The following is a 25,209-nucleotide window of genomic DNA, read 5'->3' as shown; positions in this document are numbered from 1 at the left end:
AAACAGTGGCACTTTTCTTCACCATTGGAAATTGACATAGGTACGTATTGAGATAACATCATAAACTCAGTCTCGTTCTGCATGTTTGAACGACCGTTCTGCACGAGCCTGATGAATCGATTATGCATCTGCCTCGTGGCTGAGAGAGGAACAAACTAATCACGTAAAGTTCTCACAAAATCCTCCCACTAAATCTGGCTGTTGGGTCATTTTCCAAATTTCTTCTGTAGCTATCTCTGTCATCTCCTCCCTACTTCCCCCTTGAAAGGAAAAGTGTCCAATGTGATTTTCTCTATCCTTGACAAACTATTCTCTGCCTCAACTATCTCTTTTGTTTTTGAAAATAGTGGTAGCATGTACTGCAACATCTTTAGCTATTTATCCATCTATGCCATTTCACTAATATTTGCCGGGGTCTGAGAATCCTGAATCAGTCGTGCACCGCGCCCCTAGTAAATACCTCCATAAGGATGCTAGTACTACTAGTTGGAGGATCAATAAATGTTGGAGTCACCATATTCTGCTGATCAGTAGCTCTTACTTCTCTATTCTTCTCATTAGTATCATCCAAATCAATATCTGAGATATCAAAATTTTTTAATTGTTAACATAAACATTAGAATTAATTTATAACTTTTTTTAATGATCATTAATGATTTTTTGAATGGCTCTTTTATGATCACTTTCCTTCTGCCCTTGGATGGGTTCTAATACCATTCTTATCACGATCTAGCTTGTGAGCTTGAGCTTGGAATTGCCAAGACGAGAACCGTTGGTCGGACGGAGGAAAACAATCTAATAGTATCATTTCATAATTAAACTGTGAGCTTGAAATTGCCAATACGAGAACCGTTGGTCGGACGAAGGAAAACAATCTAATAGTATCATTTCATAATTAAAATAAAATTCAAAATACAAAACAATCATTCTATTTTATAAAACTTGTATAATAGCTAATTCATATTAAAACATTTACATTAATAGAAAATAAATATTTTTCATTCGACACTCCTCGGTCCCTGTACACGTATTCTCTGGGGTCTATCATTCTGCACTCCTCGGCGTTGGTACACGTAATCTCTTTTATGATCACTTTCCTTCCGCTTTTGGATGGGTTTTGATACCACTCTTGTCACAATCCGACCTAAGAGCTTGGAATTACCAATGCGGGAACTGTCGGCTGGACGGAGGCAAATTATTTAATAGTATCATTTTATAATTAAACTAAAATTCAAAATACAAAAGTCATTTTATTTTATAAAACTTATATTTACAAAAATTTATTCATATTAAAATATTTAATTCTAACAGAAAATAAAGTTGAATTATAATATCTATCATTCTGCACTTGAGGCCTATACACGTACTCTCTGGGATATATCTAACTTAAAGTTGATTTTCCTGTAAAATTGTAGAAAATAAATATTGAGTTAAAATTATTCAGTGGACTAATATTTTTAAATTGTAATAATTCTCTTTTTAAATATTTTGCAAAAAATGTAATAACAGTAAAACTCTGTTTGGCGCAGCTGCACCTGTGCTGTTTCAAGAAGCTGTTGTGGGGAAGCTCTGCGGAGAATTTGTTGCAGCTGTGTAAAAACAGCTGTGGACAACTGTTTCTGGAAAAATGACAATTCTGCCCCAGTTTAGTTAAACAGTTTGGAACAAGAATAATGACAACTTTATATATGATACAACAAAAACAGAAATCCACTTTACAAGTTAAAAATGTAAAAAATAGACATCTACAATTTTTAGCCAATCCCAGAAGCCATAAATTTGATAATTTTAAGGAAAAATTTCAAATAAAAACAATGCAGAATTACATGCAAGTAGTCCATGTTTCACAAAAAAAAAACAAGCATATGCTGCACCCAAAAAAAGATGATTTACATACATACAACCCAATTATTAAGTATTTACATATCTAACAATAACTTTACTTTTTTCGTTTATACCACCCAAATCTTTCATATTACATAAAAAAATACCACTATTTTAACTGTTATAAAGTGAAATACAAATTTTCATGAAAATGTAAGGCAGTATATTTTTAACTGTTATAAAGTTAAGGCAGTATATATGGTAAAATTGAACTTTGGGTGTTAGCAATTTTTACATAAATAAAATGACAGCATTCTTTGGGTCTTATAAATGTGAAACATAAAGATTTTCAAGCACAATCACATCTAAGTCAGAAATGACAATGTTCGGTAGGCTTTCAAATAAATTGGAACATTTGCATCATAACCATCCAATTCCTATGTTTTTACATATGTAATCCTATACTTCACCTTATACCTTTATACCACCCAAATCTTTATATAGCCAACCAAATCTTTTGAGTTAATATGTACAGAAAGTGTGCTAAGCTTGGATTGAGTTAAAGAAGGCAAGCAGTGATTCTAATGAATTAAAGCATTGCTTGACATGTACATTGCTCGTAGTAGTTACCATATATTTCATACCTATGTCAAACATTCAAATCACCAACTGCAAAAGCTTATAGCATTCAGGAATAAATGGCACCAATTGTTACTGTCGCGCTCTGCATTCCTGGAAGAGGATCAAACGCCAAAATAGATTTTCAAACAGATTCACACATTTTGTTTACAAAATTTCTTGGTTTTATGTAGTTTCAAGAAGAAAAAATTAAAATGGAATAATTATAGTTCGGTTTAACTCCCCAAATTATCAGACTAGTGCATTTTTAAAGGAAACAAGCTAAAATTCCAAACATCAGAAAATTTATAATTTGTGTCAAAAGTTCAATCTAATCATATGTATTTACATATCTAACACCTAAACTTTAAAATTGACATATATATAAGTATCAATAAGTTCAATCTAATCAAGCTAGTTTATATCAAATAAAAAGCTTCAGCTTTATATCAACTTCCATATGATTTATATCAACTTCCATATCAAAATAAGATAAGTTTCATATAAGAATTATGAGAAGCAGATTGAAGTTACTCAAAATAAGATACTTATGGTGATGTAAATAAGAAAAATAAGCAATCAATAAAATAATTCTTAAATCTTAGGATAAGGAAACAGGGACATATATAAATAAGAAGGTGAATTCTAAATCTTATAAAGAAAAAGAATTCTAAATTCCAGCGAACAAGCTAAATTTACATACATAACACATAATTGGTATGTATAATGCAAAATACTTCTTTTGCTTTCACTCATTTCAATTGTGAAAACAAAAATATTACACTTGAGGGTGCCTTGTAAATACTTGCTTTCACTCATTTCAACTGTGAAAACAAAAATATTACACTTGAGGGTGCCTTGAGAAGATTCAGGTAGTGTAAAATCAATATTAATACATGAATATTTCCAACCAATGATTAATCTAATAAACTTTATCGTTATTAAAACATATTTTCTAACTTCAAGCAACCAAATGAGCCTTAAAGGGCCGGCCTATAAACAAATTCCAGAATTTTTTTTTCCAAGACAAACTTTCGATTGTTTTACAAGACTTTTAATTTTCTAATTCGCAGAATCCTCCGCAACAAAATTATCAGCACATGCAGATAAGCCCAAACATTCACCACCCACCGACCAAAATCTGACAGAAGACAGTAAACCCCCCACTTCCAGCTCGGTAATTGAAATCCCTAACACGCCTTATGCAGACAAGGCCACCGATATCCAAACTTCAAGATCCATTATCAAAATTCTGAAAATATTAGGTAATGCGATTGAGATTTTGAGTAGATCTGTACCATCTCTCTTGACGGTCTTGCACCGGACGACGCCCAAGAACATAAAAGAGCAGCAGATGATAGCCAAGGCCGACAACCTTGCCATGGTAGACGTATGGATCTTTGACGCCTTGGTAAATCAAAGCTCTCGACTGACAAGCTCAACAACGAAGAGCAGGTGTAGAAGGAGAATCAAAAGTTCTTCAACTGGGAAGAATAGGTGCAGAAGGAGAATCGAAAGCTGTTGGGGAAAACCCAAAAAATCATTGAGGGATCGAATGGGGGGTTGCAAGAGTAAAAATCGAAGGGGTAATGCTGGCTGCGGGGTCTCTCACCCGCGACCAGCTTTTCGCTCAGATTCACGGCTGCCACGAGTGAAAAGTCGTGCCAAACGACGCTAAACTGTGGCCTCTTGCCGCACTGTGCAGATAAAGCTGGGCCAAACGCAACCTAAAAATGCATAAAAGAAAATAATTTCGTTTACTTTCATATAATTTTTTTCACACTTTTCATTTGAGAGTCACTGTCTAAATTTATACATTAAAAGAAAGACACGTTCAATTTTTTCCAACTCACCATAAAGATAGGCAACCATTTCTATTCTCAATTCCATTTCTATATCTATTCATGAGTATATTGCATTTTCCTGCCAGTACCATTCATAAATGATTCCCATATGCAAGAATATATTATATTTTATTACTTTTCATGCATTTAACATTTAAAATATTAAATCAAATTGACTTGACACATCATAAACTAATCAAACACATTTGCATGAACTTGATGAATCTAGCATTTGTGTTTTGATTAACAACATATTTGGGAGATGACATGCCTAACGTGACTGAAACAATCCAGATATATGCTGTAGGGAATTAGCTAATGAAAATTATGACAACTATAAACCACAACCTTATGATATTGATAGAGAAAGAATTGAAAAAGTTACAATTTGTGTCAACCTTGGATGGGAGAATAGATCCAAATCCCTTTTTTGATTGGATAATGGACATGAAAAATTAAAATTTCATGGATAACACAATCTCCTCCTCTTATTCCACTCGGTTAGGGCACATGATGCCATGCTTAGCACTCATGAGCTCTTCTATGCGCTTGGAACTTGATCATTTCTCTGCGAGCCACGAAAATGCTCAGTCTTACCTTGTTTCTCTTCTTCTTTGTCCGCAGGCGATTGATGATGCATGTGAAAACCCAATTCGAGTCACTCGAGCTTCACAACTTTTGTGGTTGCTTGGCAGAACGTTTCCCTTCACGGAAAATTCCTTCCAACATGCTGCTTGCTTTTTTGCGCACTACTTTTATGCGGAAATGGAGGAACGAGGCGTCTCTTGAGTGTGGAAAGTAACTTGCTCTTATGGTTTTGGAATTTCCTGCACTCCTTTCTTCTTCTTCTTCCTCCTCTTCTTCCTTCTTCTTCTATTTTTCATGCTCTTTGTCGCTCGCTCCCTCTTGCTTTCTGTCACTTTCTCCGTCTCTTGCATATGAAATGAAGGGAAGAGATGAGGGAAATACTTCCTCTTCGAGTTGCGGCGGGTGTTGGAAGTCCCATTCGAATTATATCTACAGTGATAACCTTCCTTGTTGTTCTGGCAATTTCCCCCCTTCGCTTTGCTGCCACCATCACCCCTTGCTATCGCCCCACTATCCGGCCTTCCATTTGCATTTTACTTTCTCTCTGGAGGTCCAAACCCTCACCGATCATCACCACCACGCCTAGATCCACCATAGTTTGAGTGTTTGTGTCATGTTTGTTGTTATTTCTGTTTTAATTTGTGAGATTGTATTTCCCTATTTTGATATCAACAATAGTATTTGATTTTCTTATTATTGTTTGGGTTAACTCTGGTATCAAGATGTTTCTAACCATATCGAGCCGTGAGTTTCGAATTAAAAAACACCGGTAATAAAATTATGAAAATTAGAATACACAAAGTTGGTTGAAACATATAACCTCATTTCATAGAAGAGACGTAAATCAAATACATGCAATATTCACAAAACTGAATAAGAATTTTGAGTTTGTAAATATTAAATTAGGATAGAACTAGATTATTACTAAGTGTTTAAAGCCTCAAGTCAAAGTTTTAAATGCCCTAAAAATTGACTTCATTATCATCATCACTAATATGACATCTAATGAATCATCATGATATAGTAGCTCTATCTTCCTCCCAATCACTCTCATGTCGGTCATGCCATTCATCTTTGTTTTTTGTTATAGAAAATACTAAATATAAACTTGAATATTAGATATCTTGCATATTAGAAAGCTTGTATATTAGGTTACCTAATTAGGGGAGATATAATTTCAGATCTTTTCTATATTTGATTTGCTTCTAATTTGTAGAGAGGAGTGTCTATCAATATGCAACATATGATTTCAGTTGGGAAATAAGAAAGAAAGCTTTCCACTCATATTTTTTAATGCTCTCCCACTCTTTTCTTGCATCAAGATTATTATAATAAGACACTCATAATAAGAAAATATTGAATTTTAATTTGCTAGATTCAATTTTACATTTTCATGAGTTTGAGAAAGATAATTCTCACCCCTGCTGAGTGAAGGACCCAACTTGGCTCATCGGGCAATTGGAAGTGATGTCTCCAAAACGAAGACATTTTTTACTTTTTCTGACTGGGACTATAGTAGTTGTGCTACTCTTCTCAGGCTTCTCATTTGGAGTGACTCTGTCCTGTTTCTGACTAGCCCGTTCTACTCTCTGAGGCGTGCTCTTCTTAAGGTCTCCAATTGTTGTCGACTCTCTGATTGGTGGTGGTTGTCTGCTCTGCTTCTGCTATCTCTCCACTTTTAATGCTAAGGTTTGCAGATTCTTTAGTGCCCAACAAAGTTGCAGTTAGACCACGTTACTGTTGGAGGGCTTCTTACATCTCAAATACCTAGCTATGAGGTGCTCTTGCTCATTTGGCTTACACATCAACTTAAGCTGTATAAATTCTGCCATGTACTTCTCCACTAATAACTCATTCTGTTGGAGATAGTGGAGTTTCAAAAAAATATTCTGGCGGTTGTGTGGTGGTAGGTATTATCGCTACATTGCCTTCATTTTCTTCTAAGAAGTGATTTTGTCCCGTTCTATCTCTCCCTCTTCATATGCTCCCACAATAAAGAAGCATTCTTCAATTTGATGGCTGCGAGCTTCACTCATCTGCATTGATCATCTCCTTATATTCAAAGATCCACTAATAGTCTGCATCCACTCGAGTAATTCATGTAGATCCATTCTCCCCTCGAATGATCCACTATTATTCCCAGATCATCACATCCTCAAATAGACACATAATTTCTGTATCCTCTAATAGACATTTTATCTCTGTATATTCTAAGGGACTTCATGTCTGTATCTTCCAACAGACTTTGCATCTCCGTGTCTTCAACAAGTACGTCATCTCTCTATCATCCAATAGACACCTCATCTCTGTATCATCCAACATGTACTTCATCTTTGTATCTTCCGTCATGCATTTCATCTTTGTATCTTCCATCACACACTTCATCTCTCGGCCTCCTCCGATATTGTATTCCAAAGTGCTCTTGTGAATCGTTTTTTCCATTGAAATCATCCATGCGAAAAGGATTCAAATGTTCTCCTTGCTCTCCAAGGATTTCACTATTACGATCGATGTTGGTCTCGCCATGGATTCTTTCCTCAATGATATCGAGCCCTAATAGAACTTGGCGAATTCGCCATTGTATGCCGTCCATGGTAAATTCCTGATAAGATCCCATGTATTGTCTTGACGCAGACGTGGTTTAGGGCTTGATTGTAGATTGGTGGAAGGAGGTGTGTTGGGGTGATATGCGATGGGAAAGAAAAAAAAATTGGGTGGAGATAGAGTTGGGTATGGGCTTATGCTAGAAACTCTAGAATAGTAGTAGAGTTTGGTTAGCTCTAATACCAAATGACACCGAAGTTAACCAAAACAACAATAGAAAAAATAAATATTATTTATGACAAAGGTAATAGACAGTTATAACCCACACACTGAAAGGGAAATGCAATAATAACAAAAATAAATACAACTAAATTGTATCCCTTGTGTGGTGGATAGCGACATCTAAATTGTATCCCAAGTTATAACCCACACACGTAAAGGAGCAACAACAGTAAAACAACAAGGATAGCTAGTATGAGGCAACTACAACAGAGAAGTACGACATGAAGTGGTGGATAGCGATATGAGAAGGGGGCAGAATGGTTGGTTGGTGGAAAACAAAGTGCTCTTGTGAATCGTTTTTTCCATTGAAATCATCCATGCGAAAAGGATTCAAATGTTCTCCTTGCTCTCCAAGGATTTCACTATTACTTGTGAATCGTTTTTTTCATTGAAATCATCCATGCGAAAAGGATTCGAATGTTCTCCTTGCTCTCCAAGGATTTCACTATTACGATCGATGTTGGTCTCGCCATGGATTCTTTCCTCAATGATATCGAGCCCTAATAGAACTTGGCGAATTCGCCATTGTATGCCGTCCATGGTAAATTCCTGATAAGATCCCAGGAATTGTCTCGACGCAGACGTGGTTTTGGGCTTGATTGTAAATTGGTGGAAGGAGGTGTGTTGGGGTGAGATGCGATGGGAAAGAAAAAAAAATTGGGTGGAGATAGAGTTGGGTATGGGCTTATGCTAGAAACTCTAGAATAGTAGTAGAGTTTGGTTAGCTCTAATACCAAATGACACCGAAGTTAACCAAAACAACAATAGAAAAAATAAATATTATTTATGACAAAGGTAATAGACAGTTATAACCCACACACTGAAAGGGAAATGCAATAATAACAAAAATAAATACAACTAAATTGTATCCCTTGTGTGGTGGATAGCGACATCTAAATTGTATCCCAAGTTATAACCCACACACGTAAAGGAGCAACAACAGTAAAACAACAAAGATAGCTAGTATGGGGCAACTACAACAGAGAAGTACGGCATGAAGTGATGGATAGCGATATGAGAAGGGGGCAGAATGGTTGGTTGGTGGAAAATGCAGGAAAAACTTCCCAGGAGGGTTGTTTCTGGCGACAACAACAGGTTCAACAACAACGTTAGTGGAAGGACAAATGAAGAGGCGGGGAACGTTGAGGATAATCACTACCTCAGAAGGGGAAAACCTTAGGTACAGCCGGAGCACCACTTGCCCTTGGATACAATCTTGGATGGGGAAAACCTGGACGCCAACGGCTGTTCGGTTAGAAAACAAAAGCAAAACTCTGATCTAAACCACAATACAACGTATATATAGAAAATGATTAGAAAAAAATGAGGCAAAAGAAGGAAACTCGCTAAAAATTAGAACTGAACAAAATCCAGCTCGCTCATTCTGCTTTGTGCAGTTCCGTGAACTGGAGAACACACATTCGACTCCTGTAGCGAGAGACACCCGCATCAAATCTTGAAAAAGAAAACATTCTGCTCAAATTTGAAATAGGACTCACTTGCGATGCAAAAACTATCTAGTCTGTGATATTGCAGAATTAGCATAATTTGGATGGTTACGAAATTGTAGAATCTCTATATTCCGCAATATTGTGACTATTGTGTGATTGAGACCATGACATCTCATAATTCGGTTGCTACCACGTCACTTCTTAGGTAGGAGAGCTTTTCTTTCTATGCAGGTTTCCAGAATCGATCTACAATTACCATAACAATGTCATAGCCTTGTTATGTCTGAGTTCCATTACAAAATCTATACTTTCTTCCATTTCATGCTGCCTCCAAAACACGCATGTAATTCCAAAGTGTCCTGATAGAATAAATGATCATCATTTTATTTGCGCATCTAGAGATAAAACTGCGCATAGATGTAAATTCTTACGAACCAAATATTGAGCTATTAAATTTATAGCATGCTTCTCCCACTCTTTGTACTCGATTAGATTTGTAAATAAGTCTGACTGGAGGAATTAACTTTCGAAGGAAATCTATGACATGCTGGACCGCTATTAATAGCAGTGACTCAGGAAGTAATATGTTAGTTAGAACATTCGAAAACTCTCCCAGCAACGGTTGCTCCTTTTCTGGTATTAGCTCATCTAACTCACGACCTTCTAGTACAATTAATGATAGTCCTGCTAAAGTCTCTTTCATGAGATCAACATGAATCACTAGTATATTTTCCACATTAGCTAGAAGTTCATACATCTCTTTGATGTCTTCATCATCTCATGTCATTGTCTATTTCTTCAACTTCTCCCTGTGCAATGAATGAGATCATTATTTTGCTTGGGCAATCAGACATTTTGTGCCAAAAAATTATTGCACTCGAAACAATTTTTTTGCTCGGCTGGGTTTAGGAGTACTAACAGTCCACCTTTTCTCCACTTTATGTGTTTTTCCTATGGCATTATTGATTGGGATGTTCTATTGAGTGTGCTATTGAAGGATGGTATAGATTTGATACTATTGTGTTGTCTCTCCACCTTCAGGGCTCAGGTCTGGGCATATCTTGTAATGTCCAATATGGTTGCAATTGTATCACATTGTCAATGGATGGTCTCAATCCCTCTCAGCTATAGAGCTATAATGTTCTCATTGGGCTCCTCTAGTTCATACTTCAATATAAACTGCTCGAACACTGTATACTTCTTTATTGAGTGATCATGCTACTATAAATGATGAAGTTTCAAAAACATGTTCTGTTTGTTATATGTTTGTAGGTACTTGCGTTGTATCTTCTTTTTATCTTTGGATTTAGTTATGATTTTATTTTTTCTCTTTCACTGGCATTGACATTTTAAAATTTTCCACCTAGAGACTCAAACTTCTTTAACTTGGTGGAGGCTAGTTTTACTCTTATATCAAGATGAAACATCCCTGCATTCAATGATCCATGCCATTGTCTGGAGACACCCAAACTCTTCCGGATACACGCGACCATCAAAATTTGTTAAGTCAACCTTCACTTAAAAATCCTAATTTTCCTCTGATATTCTTTGACAAATATTCATGGTGTTGGTTCTTCATCACTGGAAACTGTCTGATGGAAGGGATTCACTTCTCAATATGACGAGTCACTGTTGCGGCTATGGGTGACCTCGCCAGATTGTCTTCTCTCATAGGTGGCAAGTTTTTGTTGTAGCTGGATGATTTTTTGCTGGATGACAAATGAGTTTTTGCTGCATGTCATCCATAGTGAGCTCTTGAACACCTTATTGTGGGTTTCTTCTTGGCGGCATGATGTCTCATTGTTCCAATAAATGTTTGGATGAAAAAAAATGGTTTAGTGTTAGGGCTAGGTGGATAATTTGTAGATAAAATTTTCTGGTGGGGTTGTTAGGTTATGTTGTATGGATTCTTAGTTTCGGTGTGAGAAAAACAAATTCTTAAAATTTTAGGATTTGAGATAATTGATATCAGATTATACTGTTATAGGGCGCCTAAAAGGTACGAGGGAATGCAAAAAGATGTTAGGAAAGTTGTAGGATGGTAACGGGATATGGAGATGGATGACAACTAAAATTTTGTAGTTGATGACGAAACAAAGAACAAGAATGGAAACCAACCATTTTTCCTGCTGCAGATACCGGTTTGCTGTAAGTTGGATGATGATGATGGTCTATGAACATCCAATAAAAATCCCAACTTTGATTGTATTTGGTTACAAACAGGTAATTTGAAAGAAATTTGAAGATATAATATTCGATAAAAAAATTAAAAGAAAATATCTCCAGATAACATAACAACCAAAAGTCCGCCTCAACCAAAAAAATAGTAAATTGTTTCTGCTAGAATGAAACCCTAATTAGAAGAAAATAACTAAGAAAAAGCTAGAAAAGGAATCATTCTTGCTAAAATTGGAAATAGGATGGGATTGTTCGATCTGGTTCTCTTGTGATCATGTCGCGGTATCACGGAATTACTTAGTCTGGAATTTCACGGAGTTGCGAAATTTCAAAATTCTGTATTATTGCGACCCTCGCACGATCGAGAGCATGACGTTTTGTAATTTGACTGCCCCACATCATTTTTTATATTCCTTATTCGTCCATGCAATATTTTCTTAGAAATCTATGTTTTTGGTGCTGAATGACATTGTGACAGAGATAAGCCATAGCCATGACTAAAGATATACATTATTGATCTTTTTTAAAGTGTGATTTTGCACAAATAGTGTCACAATGTAGAACATGCCTAATGAAATTAGCATAGAAACACATTAGTGGCTTTTTATATAATTGTTGTTTATCCCATGTAAATATTGCGAGGATGTGAGAATGGATTTTGTTGTAGGATTATCGTAAATAATACTACAAAAGCTTGTTTTTCTTTTTATAATTGTTGGTTGCTTTTCAAAGACCGCTCATTTATTCTAAGTTTCTAGATTACTAAGACATGTACATGGCCAAAAGTATACATTAATGAAGTAGGTAAATTACATATCTTGTGTAAAATATTTATCAAATGTAGATGTACTTTGTTATTTTTAGAAAATTCCATGGAAGAAATGAAAACTTGATTTAAAATTTCAACTACTTATTGCTACGTCCTTTTTATCAAATTGAAGCTAATTGGAGTTTGGGTGATCTGTTATGTTATTCGATTAATGGTCTGTTTGGGATAACTTTCTGTTTTTTTTATGCGTTTCAGAGCATCACCATAACTCTATTTGGGGAACTTTTTTTTTGCCGCTTTATATAAATTTCTGTGATGGGAAGTTTTTTTTTTCAATTTTACTTGTTAAAGTGGGGTGGCTGTAAGAAAGTTGCTATCTAATTTTTTGTAAAAACTATATTTGTTACTTTTGTTGCATATTTCTAAGAAGTTTTTTCCATCACAGTTTTACAATCATCTTTTTTAAAAGCTGTAGCTACAAATAGGCTCTAAAACGAACATCTAGGCGGGATCTAATATCAACTACCTCAAACAGGCTCTAAAACGAACATCTAGGCGGGATCTAATATTATTTATGGTTGAGTTTGCATTTAATTTATCATTTAACTGATCAGTGAATTTGAGTACATTTGAAATTGTTTATTGGCCTAAGAAATCGGTTAGTTCTCGTTGAACTGCCTTTTGCATTTAGGCCTAGGAAGTTGCACATTCATTTGTATAACATGTGCATGAAGATATTATTTGAAACTACTAGGTAATTGTAGCAATTATAAGTCTGTTGCTAGCGTGAACATAAGTCATGTGAAGTTTAACCCAAGTTATAAGTCTGAACCTGAATCTTTTGCTTTTATTGATCCTTAAAAGATTAATCGTAAGGAGACGAGGCCATTTAAAGTAATACAATTCATTGGGATTAATGGTTACAAACTAAAAATTTCTTGAAATATTTGTATTAGTTGTGTTTTCATTGTATTTTATCTAATGTTATTTCACGAATCTGTTACTTGCAACATGAGTTCTCTCTCCTCTCCTCTCCTCTCCTCTCCTCTCCTAGACATGAGTTCTCTCTCCTCTCCTCTCCTCTCCTCACCTCATGAATTCACTTCCAACACTTTGCTAGATAGGGTATTCTACCTGTTTCTGATATTATCACTTATGTTGAGGTTGTGTTCACTATTGATGATGGATATTAGTGGTGTTGTACGCAGTGGCATGACAATACTGTTTGTGATAACTTGTAGATTACTCTATAAAACGCATCACAATTATGCTGAACTTGGTGAATATTAAATGCTCAAACTGTTGAAGTCAAACTTTTTCACTTCTAAATTTTCAAGTGTACGCAGATTAAAATCACAAAGACAAAAGACCACTATGAGTTTTATGCGTGCATTTGTTTTAGTTTATTTTGTATAAAACATGCTCTTGATTATGGTTCCTATACGAACGAAGAGCATTCTCTAGTATATTGTGTATTTTGTTAGAATTAGCTCTTTGCTGTAGGGATCCAATTCAGCTCATTGAATTTCAATTTAATATACTTTCAATTTCATAATTGTAGCAGCAAAGTCTCTGATGTTTTTCTTACTTCGTTAGAATTAGCTCTTTGCTGTGATGATTCAAATCAACTCATTGAATTGCAATATAGCACGCTTCCTATTTTATAATTGTAGTAATAAAGGTAGTTAACCTTCTTTCTGCCCCTATTCAACCAAGTGCTTCTCTTATTTTTCCTTTCTAATTTCTTACATTGCTTTCTCGTTAAAGCACTATTTTCGCACTCTATCACGACATTACATTACTTTCCTATCCTATTAAGGTTGCTGTTGCTTCCTTATGTTCCAGTTACAGCCTTTGTCCTTGCTACCATCTCTCGACTGTATTTTTTACTAGTTGTCGAATTCTCCATCCAAATGATGGAATCATGATTGGATTTTTCACTCCGGGAGACGAACTTTAGATGTATGGTGCATTCTTGAATAATGAATTGATGCTTTATATATTTAAATGATTTTTGATAGGTTTTGAGTTTCATATTTTAGTTATTTGTAGGATATATGTATCTTTAGACCCTGTGACATGCCAAATTCATTGGACATTGCATATGGAAACAAAGTTCCAATTTTTTTCTCTATTCCTATGTGTGAAGTGCATTCTTTAAATGCTTTACAAATGCGTATACTACTACTTCCCTGTTAAGTCTCCTTTTACCGATATGAGAGTTGATTCTTCCTTTCCGTGAATCCTGTTCCTCATTCTTTTTTTGTTTTGTTTACTTGCTTGTCTTATTTGTGTGAGTGAAATGTCGAGCATGTTGTTTTTGATTTTCCTTTTAGCTATTGAGTTTTATTTTTAGTCGCTGTTTTATAATTTTTTTTCTTGATGACCATTGGATTATTATTTGTATTGAAAGAAGTCTTTATATTGCTTTTTTTTTTACGTTACAATAGAGTGATTTTTTGCTCAAGTTCTTACATTGATAATCTGCTGATTGTAACTTTCATATATGATTTTTGTTGTGCTTCTTATAATGAAATTGATTTGATTTTTCCTCCTTATCTGAAGTTTCCTTCTTGAACCACTTTTTAATACCGGAAGTACTAATACATGCTGGTTTAGTGGTCACAATGAGCTCTATATAAATTGAGTTCTGAATTTGCTTCTAGTTAGGGTTTGAGATACATATTAATGTTTGAATTAAGTAAATCTATTTAATGGCATAGTTTATGGATAAATTGATGCATATATGGTCTCATGGATAACAATATATATCATGTAGCTAACATGACTATGATGATTATGATAACAATATATATCATATATCTTATGTAACTGTGATGATTCCCTCATCTTAACTATACAACAAGAACAACTAATTTTTATCCCAATAAGTGGGGTCAGCTACATGAATCCATCTTTTAAAATTTTCATTTCAGTCTAAGCACAACTTTTCTATCTTAGAACAGGCCCGATGCATTCCTTCACTTCAACCAACCAACTTGAATTCTACTAATAACATCCCCATCTATATCACCATCACTTTGAACAATAGACCTGAGATATTTAAAACGTCACCTTTTACCTTTTAATGATTTGATCACCCATAGTTGCAACTCTGCCACCAGAGCTACTACTACTAAAATAACATTCCATGTATTCAGTTTTAGATCTACTCAAGAGAAGGACTTTAGACTCCAATGTAGGCCTCCATAATTCAAGTTTTTGTTGAATTCTTTCTTTAGTCTTGTCCACAAGACGAATATGATTGTCGAAAAGCATTTACAAAGGTGCATCCTCTTTTAAATGTCCAGTAAGAGCATTCATAACTAAAATAAAAAGATTTCAGCTTAAAGCGAACCCCTAATGTAACTAAACTGAAATAGGAAAATACTTGGTCTATCCTCGTTCTAGATTTCAGCTTAAAGCAAACCCCTAATGCAACTACACTGAAATAGGAAAATACTTGGTCTATCCTCGTTCTGTTCGAACACAAGTAACAACTCTGGTATATATATATATTTAATGAGTTGAATTTAAGTCATATCAACAACTTTCTTCTCTAGAACTCTCCAAAGGACTTCTGTTGGAATCTTATCTTGAGCTTTTTTTAAATCAATAAAATCTTATTTAGATCCTCTTTATTCTCTCTATACTTCTTCCTCAAATCTCTCAATAAATGTATAGCTTCCATAGTAGATTTGCTCAACATTAGTCCAAACTGATTATGAGAAATCTTTGTATCATGTCTTAAATTAGTCTCTCCCATAATGTTAAAGTACGACACATCAACTTAATTCTTCTATAATTTGCGCACTCTTGTTCATTCCCTTTATTCTAAAAAATGAAAACCAAAATACTCTTCCTCCACTCCTAAGGCATTGTTTTAGTTTTTAAAATAATATTAAAGAGATTAGTAAGCCAAGAAACTTAGTAGAGATTAGTAAGCCAAGAAACTCCCAAATCTCCTAGATATTTTCACATTTCAATTGAGATGTCTTCATGTCTTAATTTTTCATCCTTGATTTTTTTTAAAGCCTCTTGAACTTCTTTTTTACTAATGCGACAGGTAAAATAATTTTTTTTTTGTTAATGATTTAAGATCATTGAGGTCGTTTGTATTTTTAGACACTATTGAAAAATATATCAAAATGGCATAACCACCTATTTTGAATATCTTCATTTAAGAAAAGTACTTTTAATTTTCATTTTTAATACACTTTACTTGAGTTAAATCTTTACTTTTCTTTTCTCTGTGTGTGGCTATTTTATACATATATTTTTCACTCTCTTTAGTATCCAGTCTATTATAAAAATCACTAAAATCAGAATTTGTAGCACCATAAGTTGTTCCCTTGAATTCCCTACGACCATCTTTTATTTATCTGTGTTTTCTAAGTTTTTTCATTTAAACCAATTTTTATAACATAACTTCTTATATTTATCTTTTCTTGCACATTATTATTCCATCAACAACTATTTTTATTTATAAAAAAATTTTCTTTTGATTCTCCAAGCGCATCTTTGCTACTTGTGTAAATTCCCTCATGTGAACTGTATGAGCATTTTAACATCTTTAATGTTTTTTTGACTTACCGTAGTTTGAAAATTTGTTTTGTTCTGTCACAGGGCATACTTTGCTAGGAATCTACTGAGTGTTGTCACTGCACTACTGGATGAGAAGCAGCCAGATCGTTTAAAGATTCTTGGATGCCAAGCATTAACGAGATTTGTTTATAACCAGGTGATCTTTGGATTATAATTGTGAATGGGCCATTTTGAGTTGAGTTTGCCTTGTTTTGGCTGTTCATTCACCTTTAATTGAGCTTTAGAGAGCTCTGACATGAAATGAGCTTTGGAGAGTGCTCAAACATGAAAAATAGTTTTAGAATTTTATTGAAGACTTTTATTTATTTATTTATTTATTTGGTTTGAAGAAATGAGCTGAATTTGCAAGCCGAGCTTGATAAATTGTAATTGAGATGAGATTGATCGCAACTTTATAATCTGATAAATATTTTTCATTTTTCTTGATTCTATTCATATATACTACAATGTTAACAAAAGTATACATTATTTTTTTTTGTATTACGTTTCAATTACAACATCAGACTTGGTGTGGATTAAGTGCAAGTTAGAAATCAAAACTGGTTGATCATAAGATAGGAATTTTAAGGTGTTAGAAGTGTGTTTTGATGACTTCTATGTAGAATTGGAGTCGCGTGAGGTCAAGGCTGAATAGTTCAAGATAAAATTATTCCACTTATGACAAGGAGTTCTTGTCATAGATAGGACTCTTAGTCACTGCAATTAGTTTTTGTTGGTGAATGAGTTTACTTTTTCCATCGATCATGAGACTTTGGGGTTCTCAAATAGTTAGAGAAGGTTGAATGATAGATAAGCATCATTGGTGAAGTTTCTTACTCCATTTCATTTTATGCTCATGCACAAAGTTAACAGTCAAAATAGGGCGTCTGGTGCTCGCCGATATATGTTGAATACTACCATGCAATCAAAAGGTGGAAGGGCTAAAAGTATTGAAGGATGCGAATGCTACTAATGAGGGTTTTCAAGAGATTTAGATTCATTGTCAGGAGATTTAGGTGTTTTGCTTGACTACTTGTTTTGTTAAAACATATTGTAGCATCATTGGTGAAGTTTCTTTCTCCATTTCATTTTATGCTCATGCAAAGTTAACAGTCAAAATAGGGCGTCTGATGCTCGCCGATATATGTTGATCACTACCATGCAATCAAAGGTGGAAGGGCTAAAAGTATTGAAGGATACGAATGCTACTAATGAGGGTTTTCAAGATATTTAGATTCATTGTCAGGAGATTTAGGTTTTTTGCTTGACTACTTGTTTTGTTAAAACATATTGTGTATCCATACGAGTTTACTCAAGTAGAACATGGAGAGATGTTTGGACATTTTGGCAGGGTCAAATCTCTTTTAGTAGTGACAAAATTTCTATTGGCCTAGATTGGTGTTAGATGTGCATGGCATATCTAGATTGTGCAAGTTTTATATCGATTTAAGTTCAACGGTAGAATACTGGTCTAAATGCTTTCCTTTCATTCTAGAGTCACCATGGATGGATGTGAGTGTGAATCTTGTTGTGTGCTTTCCACAAACCTAATGGAGTAAGGATTTTGTTTTGCCGGTATTGTATTATTTTTTCAAGGTGCCGTATTTGATATGTTGCTACAAGGAGATAAATTCCTCTTATGTTGTGGACATATATTTCAAAGGATAATCGATTGATGTGGGGGCTTACTTGCTGCAGCCCAACCTGCGGTAGAAGGGCAGAACCAGCCGGTTCAGCTAGGGAAAACATGTCTAGCCAACCAATCAATCTGCCCAAGGCTACAGTGTCGCCTTTTGTATTCAGAGTGTTGCACCATTTTTTTTTTCTGTTTGTTGCCCTTGCCTTCTCTGTTTGTCGCCAGCGTTCCCTTGCTTTTTTGGTTGTCGCTCAAAGTGAAAGCCTCCCCTACTTATTCCATCTTTTAGCTATTATATATTTGTTGTTTTGCTTGCTTAGAGTGAGTTATTGATTAATTCTGATTTCATATTTTTGCTTCCAGGCATTCTTCCCTAGCTATTGTTTTATCCGACAATAAGTGGTCCTTCGACTGTGTTATGCTTCGAGATGGTGATTATCTCGACCTAGTCCCCAACATCTCTATTCCCTATGCGTTGCTCCTCTAGTCACCACCTTCAGCTTATCCCCCTCCAGCCACTGGTTCCTTATCGTTGCTCTTGCTGTCGCCATAAGACCCACCTACAGTCCAACTGCTCATTGTTCCGCCCCTCTCTTCCATGCTGTTCCGCCCATCTCCCTATTTGTTCCACAACTATGCCAGAAGCCTGGCCCCCACTTTCTATCACAAACGAAACCCTCCCACTAGCCCTTTACAGCTCACCATCACTTCTCATAGCCATCCTCGTTGCTGTTTGCCGGTTATCCCGATATGCTCTAGTCGGGAATTCTTGTTGTGCTGTCCTTTTTTTTCCTAATTAGAGTCTTGTTTGTACCCTTGTTGGATTTGAGCAATAATGTTTATATTTCTCTTATGGTTTGGGTTAACTTGGGTATCAATTGGTATCAGAGCTAGCCAAACACTGGTCTTATTCTAGGGTTTCCTAGTATTCGACTCTGGCCAAGCTGCCTCTACCAAAATTTTTTTTTCCTTTTTTCAAACCATATCTAAACTTTAACCAAACCCTAATTTACTTTCGCTGATTTTCAGAATCAGCAATCTACACCAACAATTAGTCTCATACACCTTCTTCCACCTCCCAACCATAAACCCTAGCCATGCCAACAAGGAGAAACGTGCCCAAATATATCTGGAAAGAGATACAACGAGAGCCCTCTCGTCTCCAGCTGAGACTTGTAGTGATGGATGATGAAACCCATGGGGGACTTACCCTCAATGGTGACATGGAAAGTTGAAGAGGCAAAAGAGAAGAGAATTTCAATCCCTTATATAGGAGTGTTTCAGCGATGAAGAGGAAATGCCATGATGATTTGGAGTCCAATGTCAGACGACGCCTAGAAAGGAGGCCCCATATGGAGGACACAAGGACTTTGAAATATAGGTAAATCCATGAGAGTTTGATGGAGGTATGGATCCAGACGATTTTCTTGATTGACTGCATTCTGTTGAGCGAATCTTCGAGTATAAGGATGTGACAGAGGTTAAACGGGTAAAACTACCCTCCATCAAGTTGAAGATGGGCAGTGACAAGATCACCAAGTGGGAGAAGATAAGAAAGATGATGCAAAGGAAATACCTGCCACCCCACTACCATCATGATATGTTTCTTTGGTCCATGACCCTGTAGTAGTGAGATTTATCAATGGCGGAGTTCACGACCCAACTTGATCAATTACAGATAAAGTTTGAGTTAGTTGAGCCATAGGAGCATACGATAGCTCGTTATCTTGGAGGTCTAAAGCTTGCTATCAACAACGTGGTACAACTGCAACCCCATTGGTCTCTTGCAGATGTCTAGGCCTTAGCGTTGAGAGTGAAAAAGTAGCTGAAACAGAGCAGACAACCACAACAAGTCAGGCAACCATTTGCAATTAGAAACACTTATAGGATCACACTTTAGGAAGTTGAGAAAATTGTTTCGGATATGGACAGAGCTTCCGTCAGTGAGAAGAAGCCCAAGAAGAGTAGCAAACCCACTACGGTTCTCAATAGAAAAAGCTTCAGATGCTACGGATTTAGGCACATCGCCTCCAACTGTCCGACTAGCCGATTTGTGCCTTTTACTAAGCAGGGCGCCATGGAGGTGATTAGTGGCTAGGAGATAGCTTTGGAACCGGGTGAAGTGGCATTTTATTACACCTGATGAGGGCGAGATGCTCGTGGTGTGACAGACACTGTAGAACGATGATACAGTGGATTCAAAGTGGCTTCATCAAAATATATTCTTTACCCCTTGCACTTTGAACGAGAAGGTATGCAGTCTCATAATCGATAGAGGGAACAATAATAGCATTGTGTCTACATAGATGGTGGAGAAGTTGGGTCTCATGGCTTAGAGACATTCCCGGCCATATTCTCTGACGTGGCTGAAGAAGAAAAATATGGTCAGTATTGACCAAAGGTGCCTCGTGGAGTGTTTGATGGGGAGCCAACTGCAAGATCATTTGTGGTGCCATCTGGTCCTCATGTATGCCTACCACATTTTGTTGGGAAGATTGTGACAATTTAAGTGTAGGACTCAACATGTCAGATTCAGAAACACCTATTCCTTCATCAAGGATGAGAAGCGCACAGTCCTCCCTTCGACGAAGTACAAGATCACAGACGCCCTTTGCCAACAGAGCAGCATCAGTGGGACTAGTTTTGGTGATGATAGATGATGATAGAACTGAGAGACTAGCTCTAGAATGGACATACACGACAAAGAGCATTTTAAGATATCATGGTCGATACTTTATCATCAGAGACACCACTATGTAGGGAGATTCAAGCTACGTTCACTTCTAAACAGGTTGAGTCCACTATGAAGTTAGGTAGCTGATCGATATGGTTGTATGCTTACAACCCTAGGATAATGTTTCGGTGCTTTGGGAGACAGTATAGCCGGCCGAGTGCTGTTAGGATTGAAGAAGAATCATAAACTCCGACGAATGAAGTCAAATTTTCCTCAATCCGGAAAGACTGACATCGTGGCTTACTTGCCACTGTCCACCCTGTAGAAGGGCCGAACCGGTCGGATTAGCCAACGAGAACAAGGCCAACAAACCAGCCTACCGATCCAAAGCTACATTTGTGCTTTTCTTATTCGGATTGCCACACCTTTTCCTTCTCTGTTTGTCGTCTTGCTTTCTCTGTTTATCGCTATCCTCACCATCCTTTTCTGGTTGCGACATAAAGGGGAAGCCTCCCACAATTATTTTATTTCCTAGCTATTATATATTTGTTGTTTTACTTGCTTAGGGTTAGTTTTTAATTAATTCTGATATTAGATTTCTGCCTCCATGCGTTCTTCTCTAGCTGGGGCTTTATCTAACGACATGTGTTGCTCCGGCTGTGTTCTGCTTCGAGGTGGTGGCTATCCCGACCTATTCCCCCACATATCCCTCTCACCTACGCACGGCTCCTCCAACTGGCACCCTCAACTTTGCCCATCCGGTCGCCGGTTTTCTATCTTTGCTCTCTTTTTGTCACTACAAGCCCAACCAAGTGCCAACCCCTCCCTTCCTATTGCTCTGCCCAGCTCCCCGTTTTTCCCTAGCTGCAACGCAAGCCTAGACCGCATTCCTATCATAACCGAAACCCCCCTACTAGCCCTTTTATAGTCCACCATCACCCATTCTAGCCACCCTCATAGATGTATGCCAGTCATCCCAATCCGCCCCATCCGGGAATTCTTGTTTTGTTATTCTTTTTTTTCCTAATTGAATCTTGTTTGTAACCTCGTTGGTTATGAGCAATAATATTTATATTTTCCTTATGGTTTGGGTTAACTCCAGTATTATCCATCTTCATGGTCTACATATGACCCATTTCAATTTTGAATGTGTAGTTTTTAGTTACTTTAGATGAATTATGGGTTAAATTGGGTACAAAACTTCAGTTCGGCTCAATAACGCACCTTCAGACAGGTAGACAAATAGTGTTATCTTATTTTTGTTTGAAAAAGTTTTTTAGATGCTTTGTCTGTAAATTTATAAAGTAGTGAGATTTGATTCTTTTGTCGGTTCAATTTATTTACAACAGGTCTACTAGCAATCTATGGGTAATAGCCCCTTTTAAATTGTATACCGGTCGAACCTCTTCACAATATTGGGGTTAGTGCCAATATTGTTTGCTAATGAGCTTAATACGGATGCAACAACGAGAGCGTAGGAGACTTACACTTTATATGAGCCGCTGAGGGAAGAAATTATTATGTAGAACTCAAACTATAGCAAGCTGACAAATTAAAGATATCCATGGCCTTGTAGAAAAGAGATTTGGTGCAATTCAAATTGACAAAAGAGGTGTTTATACATTTTTTTAGAAACTCAAACTTAGAGCTGATAGTTCATAAAAAATTAGTAAGAAGATTAATGGTAACATTTACAAGATTGACCAACCGAGCAATTACAACAGTTGTGTTTTCTTCAATGTTGGTGTCCTATTGTCATATTGCGGGGTTATCAGTATCTTCATTTATTAAGATGAAGCCCCTCCCATCGAAGAGAATGATACAATAGTTTCTTTTGCTCAAAATGCAGGATGGGATTCCGTCCTGTATTGAGCCTGGGTGACCAAAATTGGACTTGGTTTAGGAGTTTCCCACTTCTAAGGGACCCGATCAGCACTAAGCCTCATTATTACCTATTTAGGAATAGTATTAGGACTACTTTTGCTTTGGTACTCTAAATACATTGTTTAGAACATTGTTTAGGACTTTTCACTTGTTTTATGTTATTTGAGATATGTTTTTCTCTTAACTTGGAGTGTTTTATCTTATTCTATTTCTGATGGTACGATTGTAGCTTGGTCGAGAAATAGACAATTGATCTTCTCGACTTTTGAATACCGTTGAATGCTTGCTGCTATTCTTTCCGTGGCTGTTTGCAACCAAAACAGCTGTTGCAGCCTTCTGGATCCTTCCTAAACACCGTTATTTCAGGTTTTTTTCTATCTACTTTCACCTACAACCATCATAACCATCCTATCTCGGCGCGGCATTAACTTAGTGGGAAATTTAGATTCATACTGTAAAATTCTCGTGTATTTACATATCTAACAAATAAACTACTATATTTACATTTATAATACTTTGATGTCATAAACTTATGCATGAAAATTTGTTTTTCATGTTTAAAAAGGAAGTAAATTTGGTATTAAAGATGTGATTGCTATGCATATAAATATTAAGTTTAGGTGTTACATATCAAGATATGTAAATACATAGGAATTGTGTGGCATATATGTTATTGTCTCTAAATTTGGTGATGGGACTTTTATTTTGGAGAGGGCCCCTATGGACTGGGACTTGCAATACTTGATATGAGGGAAAGTTGAAGGTATTGCTTAAAACTTGGAATATTGAGAGTCACGTTGGTTAAATACTAGTAGATTTAGATATATGATAGCCCAATAGTTGGGGTTGCTGGACTTTTTAGGCTTTATCCTTGCTAATGACATCAGAAAAACTTACTAGAATTTAGTCGGATAGCCTAGATTGAGTTTTGTTTTTTTTATCAAGCAATCTTCTATGTTAAAAGAAGATGTAATGCCCACAATTTTAGCTTAAACTAAGGTTAGCAGGTCGAAAACTATTATGTACTAATTAATGCATCATATGCAACTATTGGGGGTCTTTTGCAACACCTCTGGGATTTTGATTAGGTATCCTCTTATCAGGCAAGGCCCTCTTTCTTTTTGATTCAATCCAGCTTGATTGGGCACCCTTAATTGTGCATGCATGTTAAAAATTAGCTTAGTTAGCTAAGGTAGTTTTAAAGTGTTACATTGAACTGTCTTGAGTGTCATGCTCCTCAATATTTTTGCGTGGAGTCTAGTTCACTTTTTTGAATAGTTTGATGTTTGAGGAATAGTATTTTAATTTGGACGAATCGATGAATTTTTTTGATTTGTTAGTATAATCAGCTCTAGCCATAAAGTGGTCGTCCCTTAATTTGGCAAGATGTTCACTTTGGTTTTAGGGAAAAAAACATGTATGTTAGTTTCTAAACTTGTAGGGCCGCACTTTTTTCATCAATGGGTTGCAATGAATTGAATAGCCTAGGACAGAGCAAGCAACAACTATGATTTTCATGTTGCATCAAGGACCATGGGTTGGTCCACCAGTGAGCTCTTGTTGGTTCACATGACCATTTATGGCCATGGAGGTTTTCCTTGATTTTGGAGATAAGTATGAAGTAATTTAGATTCTGATGACACGTAGGCAAAAATATTCATGACTCTCTCTTCCCTTAATTCTTGCGGTAGAATGAGTGAGTTGTGTGGTTTGATATTGATCTAGCGTGATTGAATCATAAACATTTTAGATGAACGGATAATATGTTTAATTTCTTTTTCGCTATTGTAATTAAGCAGACACTTCTAACGGAAGCATGCTCTAGGATTAAATATAATATAAGATGTTGTTTTATAATTTATAATTTATTCAAACACATCATCACCATTAGATGTTAATCCAACTTTTATGGGGTTGTTCTTTTTCTTATGAAATATTTCGAGATAGAAGAAGCTGGGTTTAGGCTTGGCCTATTTCGAGCGGTTGATTATGCATCTTATGATATTTTGAGACCTTGATTAAGTATGTAATAACTAATAGAGTCCATGACCAATAATAAAGTAGTTGTCAGAAGTTGTGTTGAGCACCAAATGCAGTTGAAGAGGTACTCCGAATTTTTTGCTCTGGATTTCATTTTAGCACATTTACATACAATATCACAGAATTCTTATTTATTTACATATCTAACACCCAAACTTTCATATTTACATGCATAGCACTCAAATCTTTACCACACATCAAAAGTGCAATATTTCTAACTTTTTAAAGGTTAAATACACCTTTTCTTGTATATATTTATGGCACCAAAGTATTAGTGTTAGACATGTAAATAC

General features: G+C 36.0%; 1 protein-coding gene across 1 annotated transcript in view; it reads left to right on the top strand.

Moving 5' to 3' along the window:
• The window catches only part of LOC110030690, an 86,109-nt gene that overhangs the window by 12,954 nt on the left and 47,946 nt on the right, over positions 1-25,209 (top strand). Inside the window, exons 4-6 of the mRNA XM_020733533.1 lie at positions 1,510-1,593; positions 4,911-5,084; positions 16,725-16,839. Coding sequence (XP_020589192.1) covers positions 1,510-1,593; positions 4,911-5,084; positions 16,725-16,839 — 373 coding nt within the window. The remainder of the gene's footprint in view (positions 1-1,509; positions 1,594-4,910; positions 5,085-16,724; positions 16,840-25,209) is intronic.

This window comes from Phalaenopsis equestris, unplaced genomic scaffold, assembly GCF_001263595.1.
Source record: "Phalaenopsis equestris unplaced genomic scaffold, ASM126359v1 Scaffold000753, whole genome shotgun sequence".
In the NCBI taxonomy this organism is placed as follows: Eukaryota; Viridiplantae; Streptophyta; class Magnoliopsida; order Asparagales; family Orchidaceae; genus Phalaenopsis; species Phalaenopsis equestris.
Note: the sequence above shows the minus strand (reverse complement) of the source record. Positions and strands in the feature narration are given on the sequence as shown.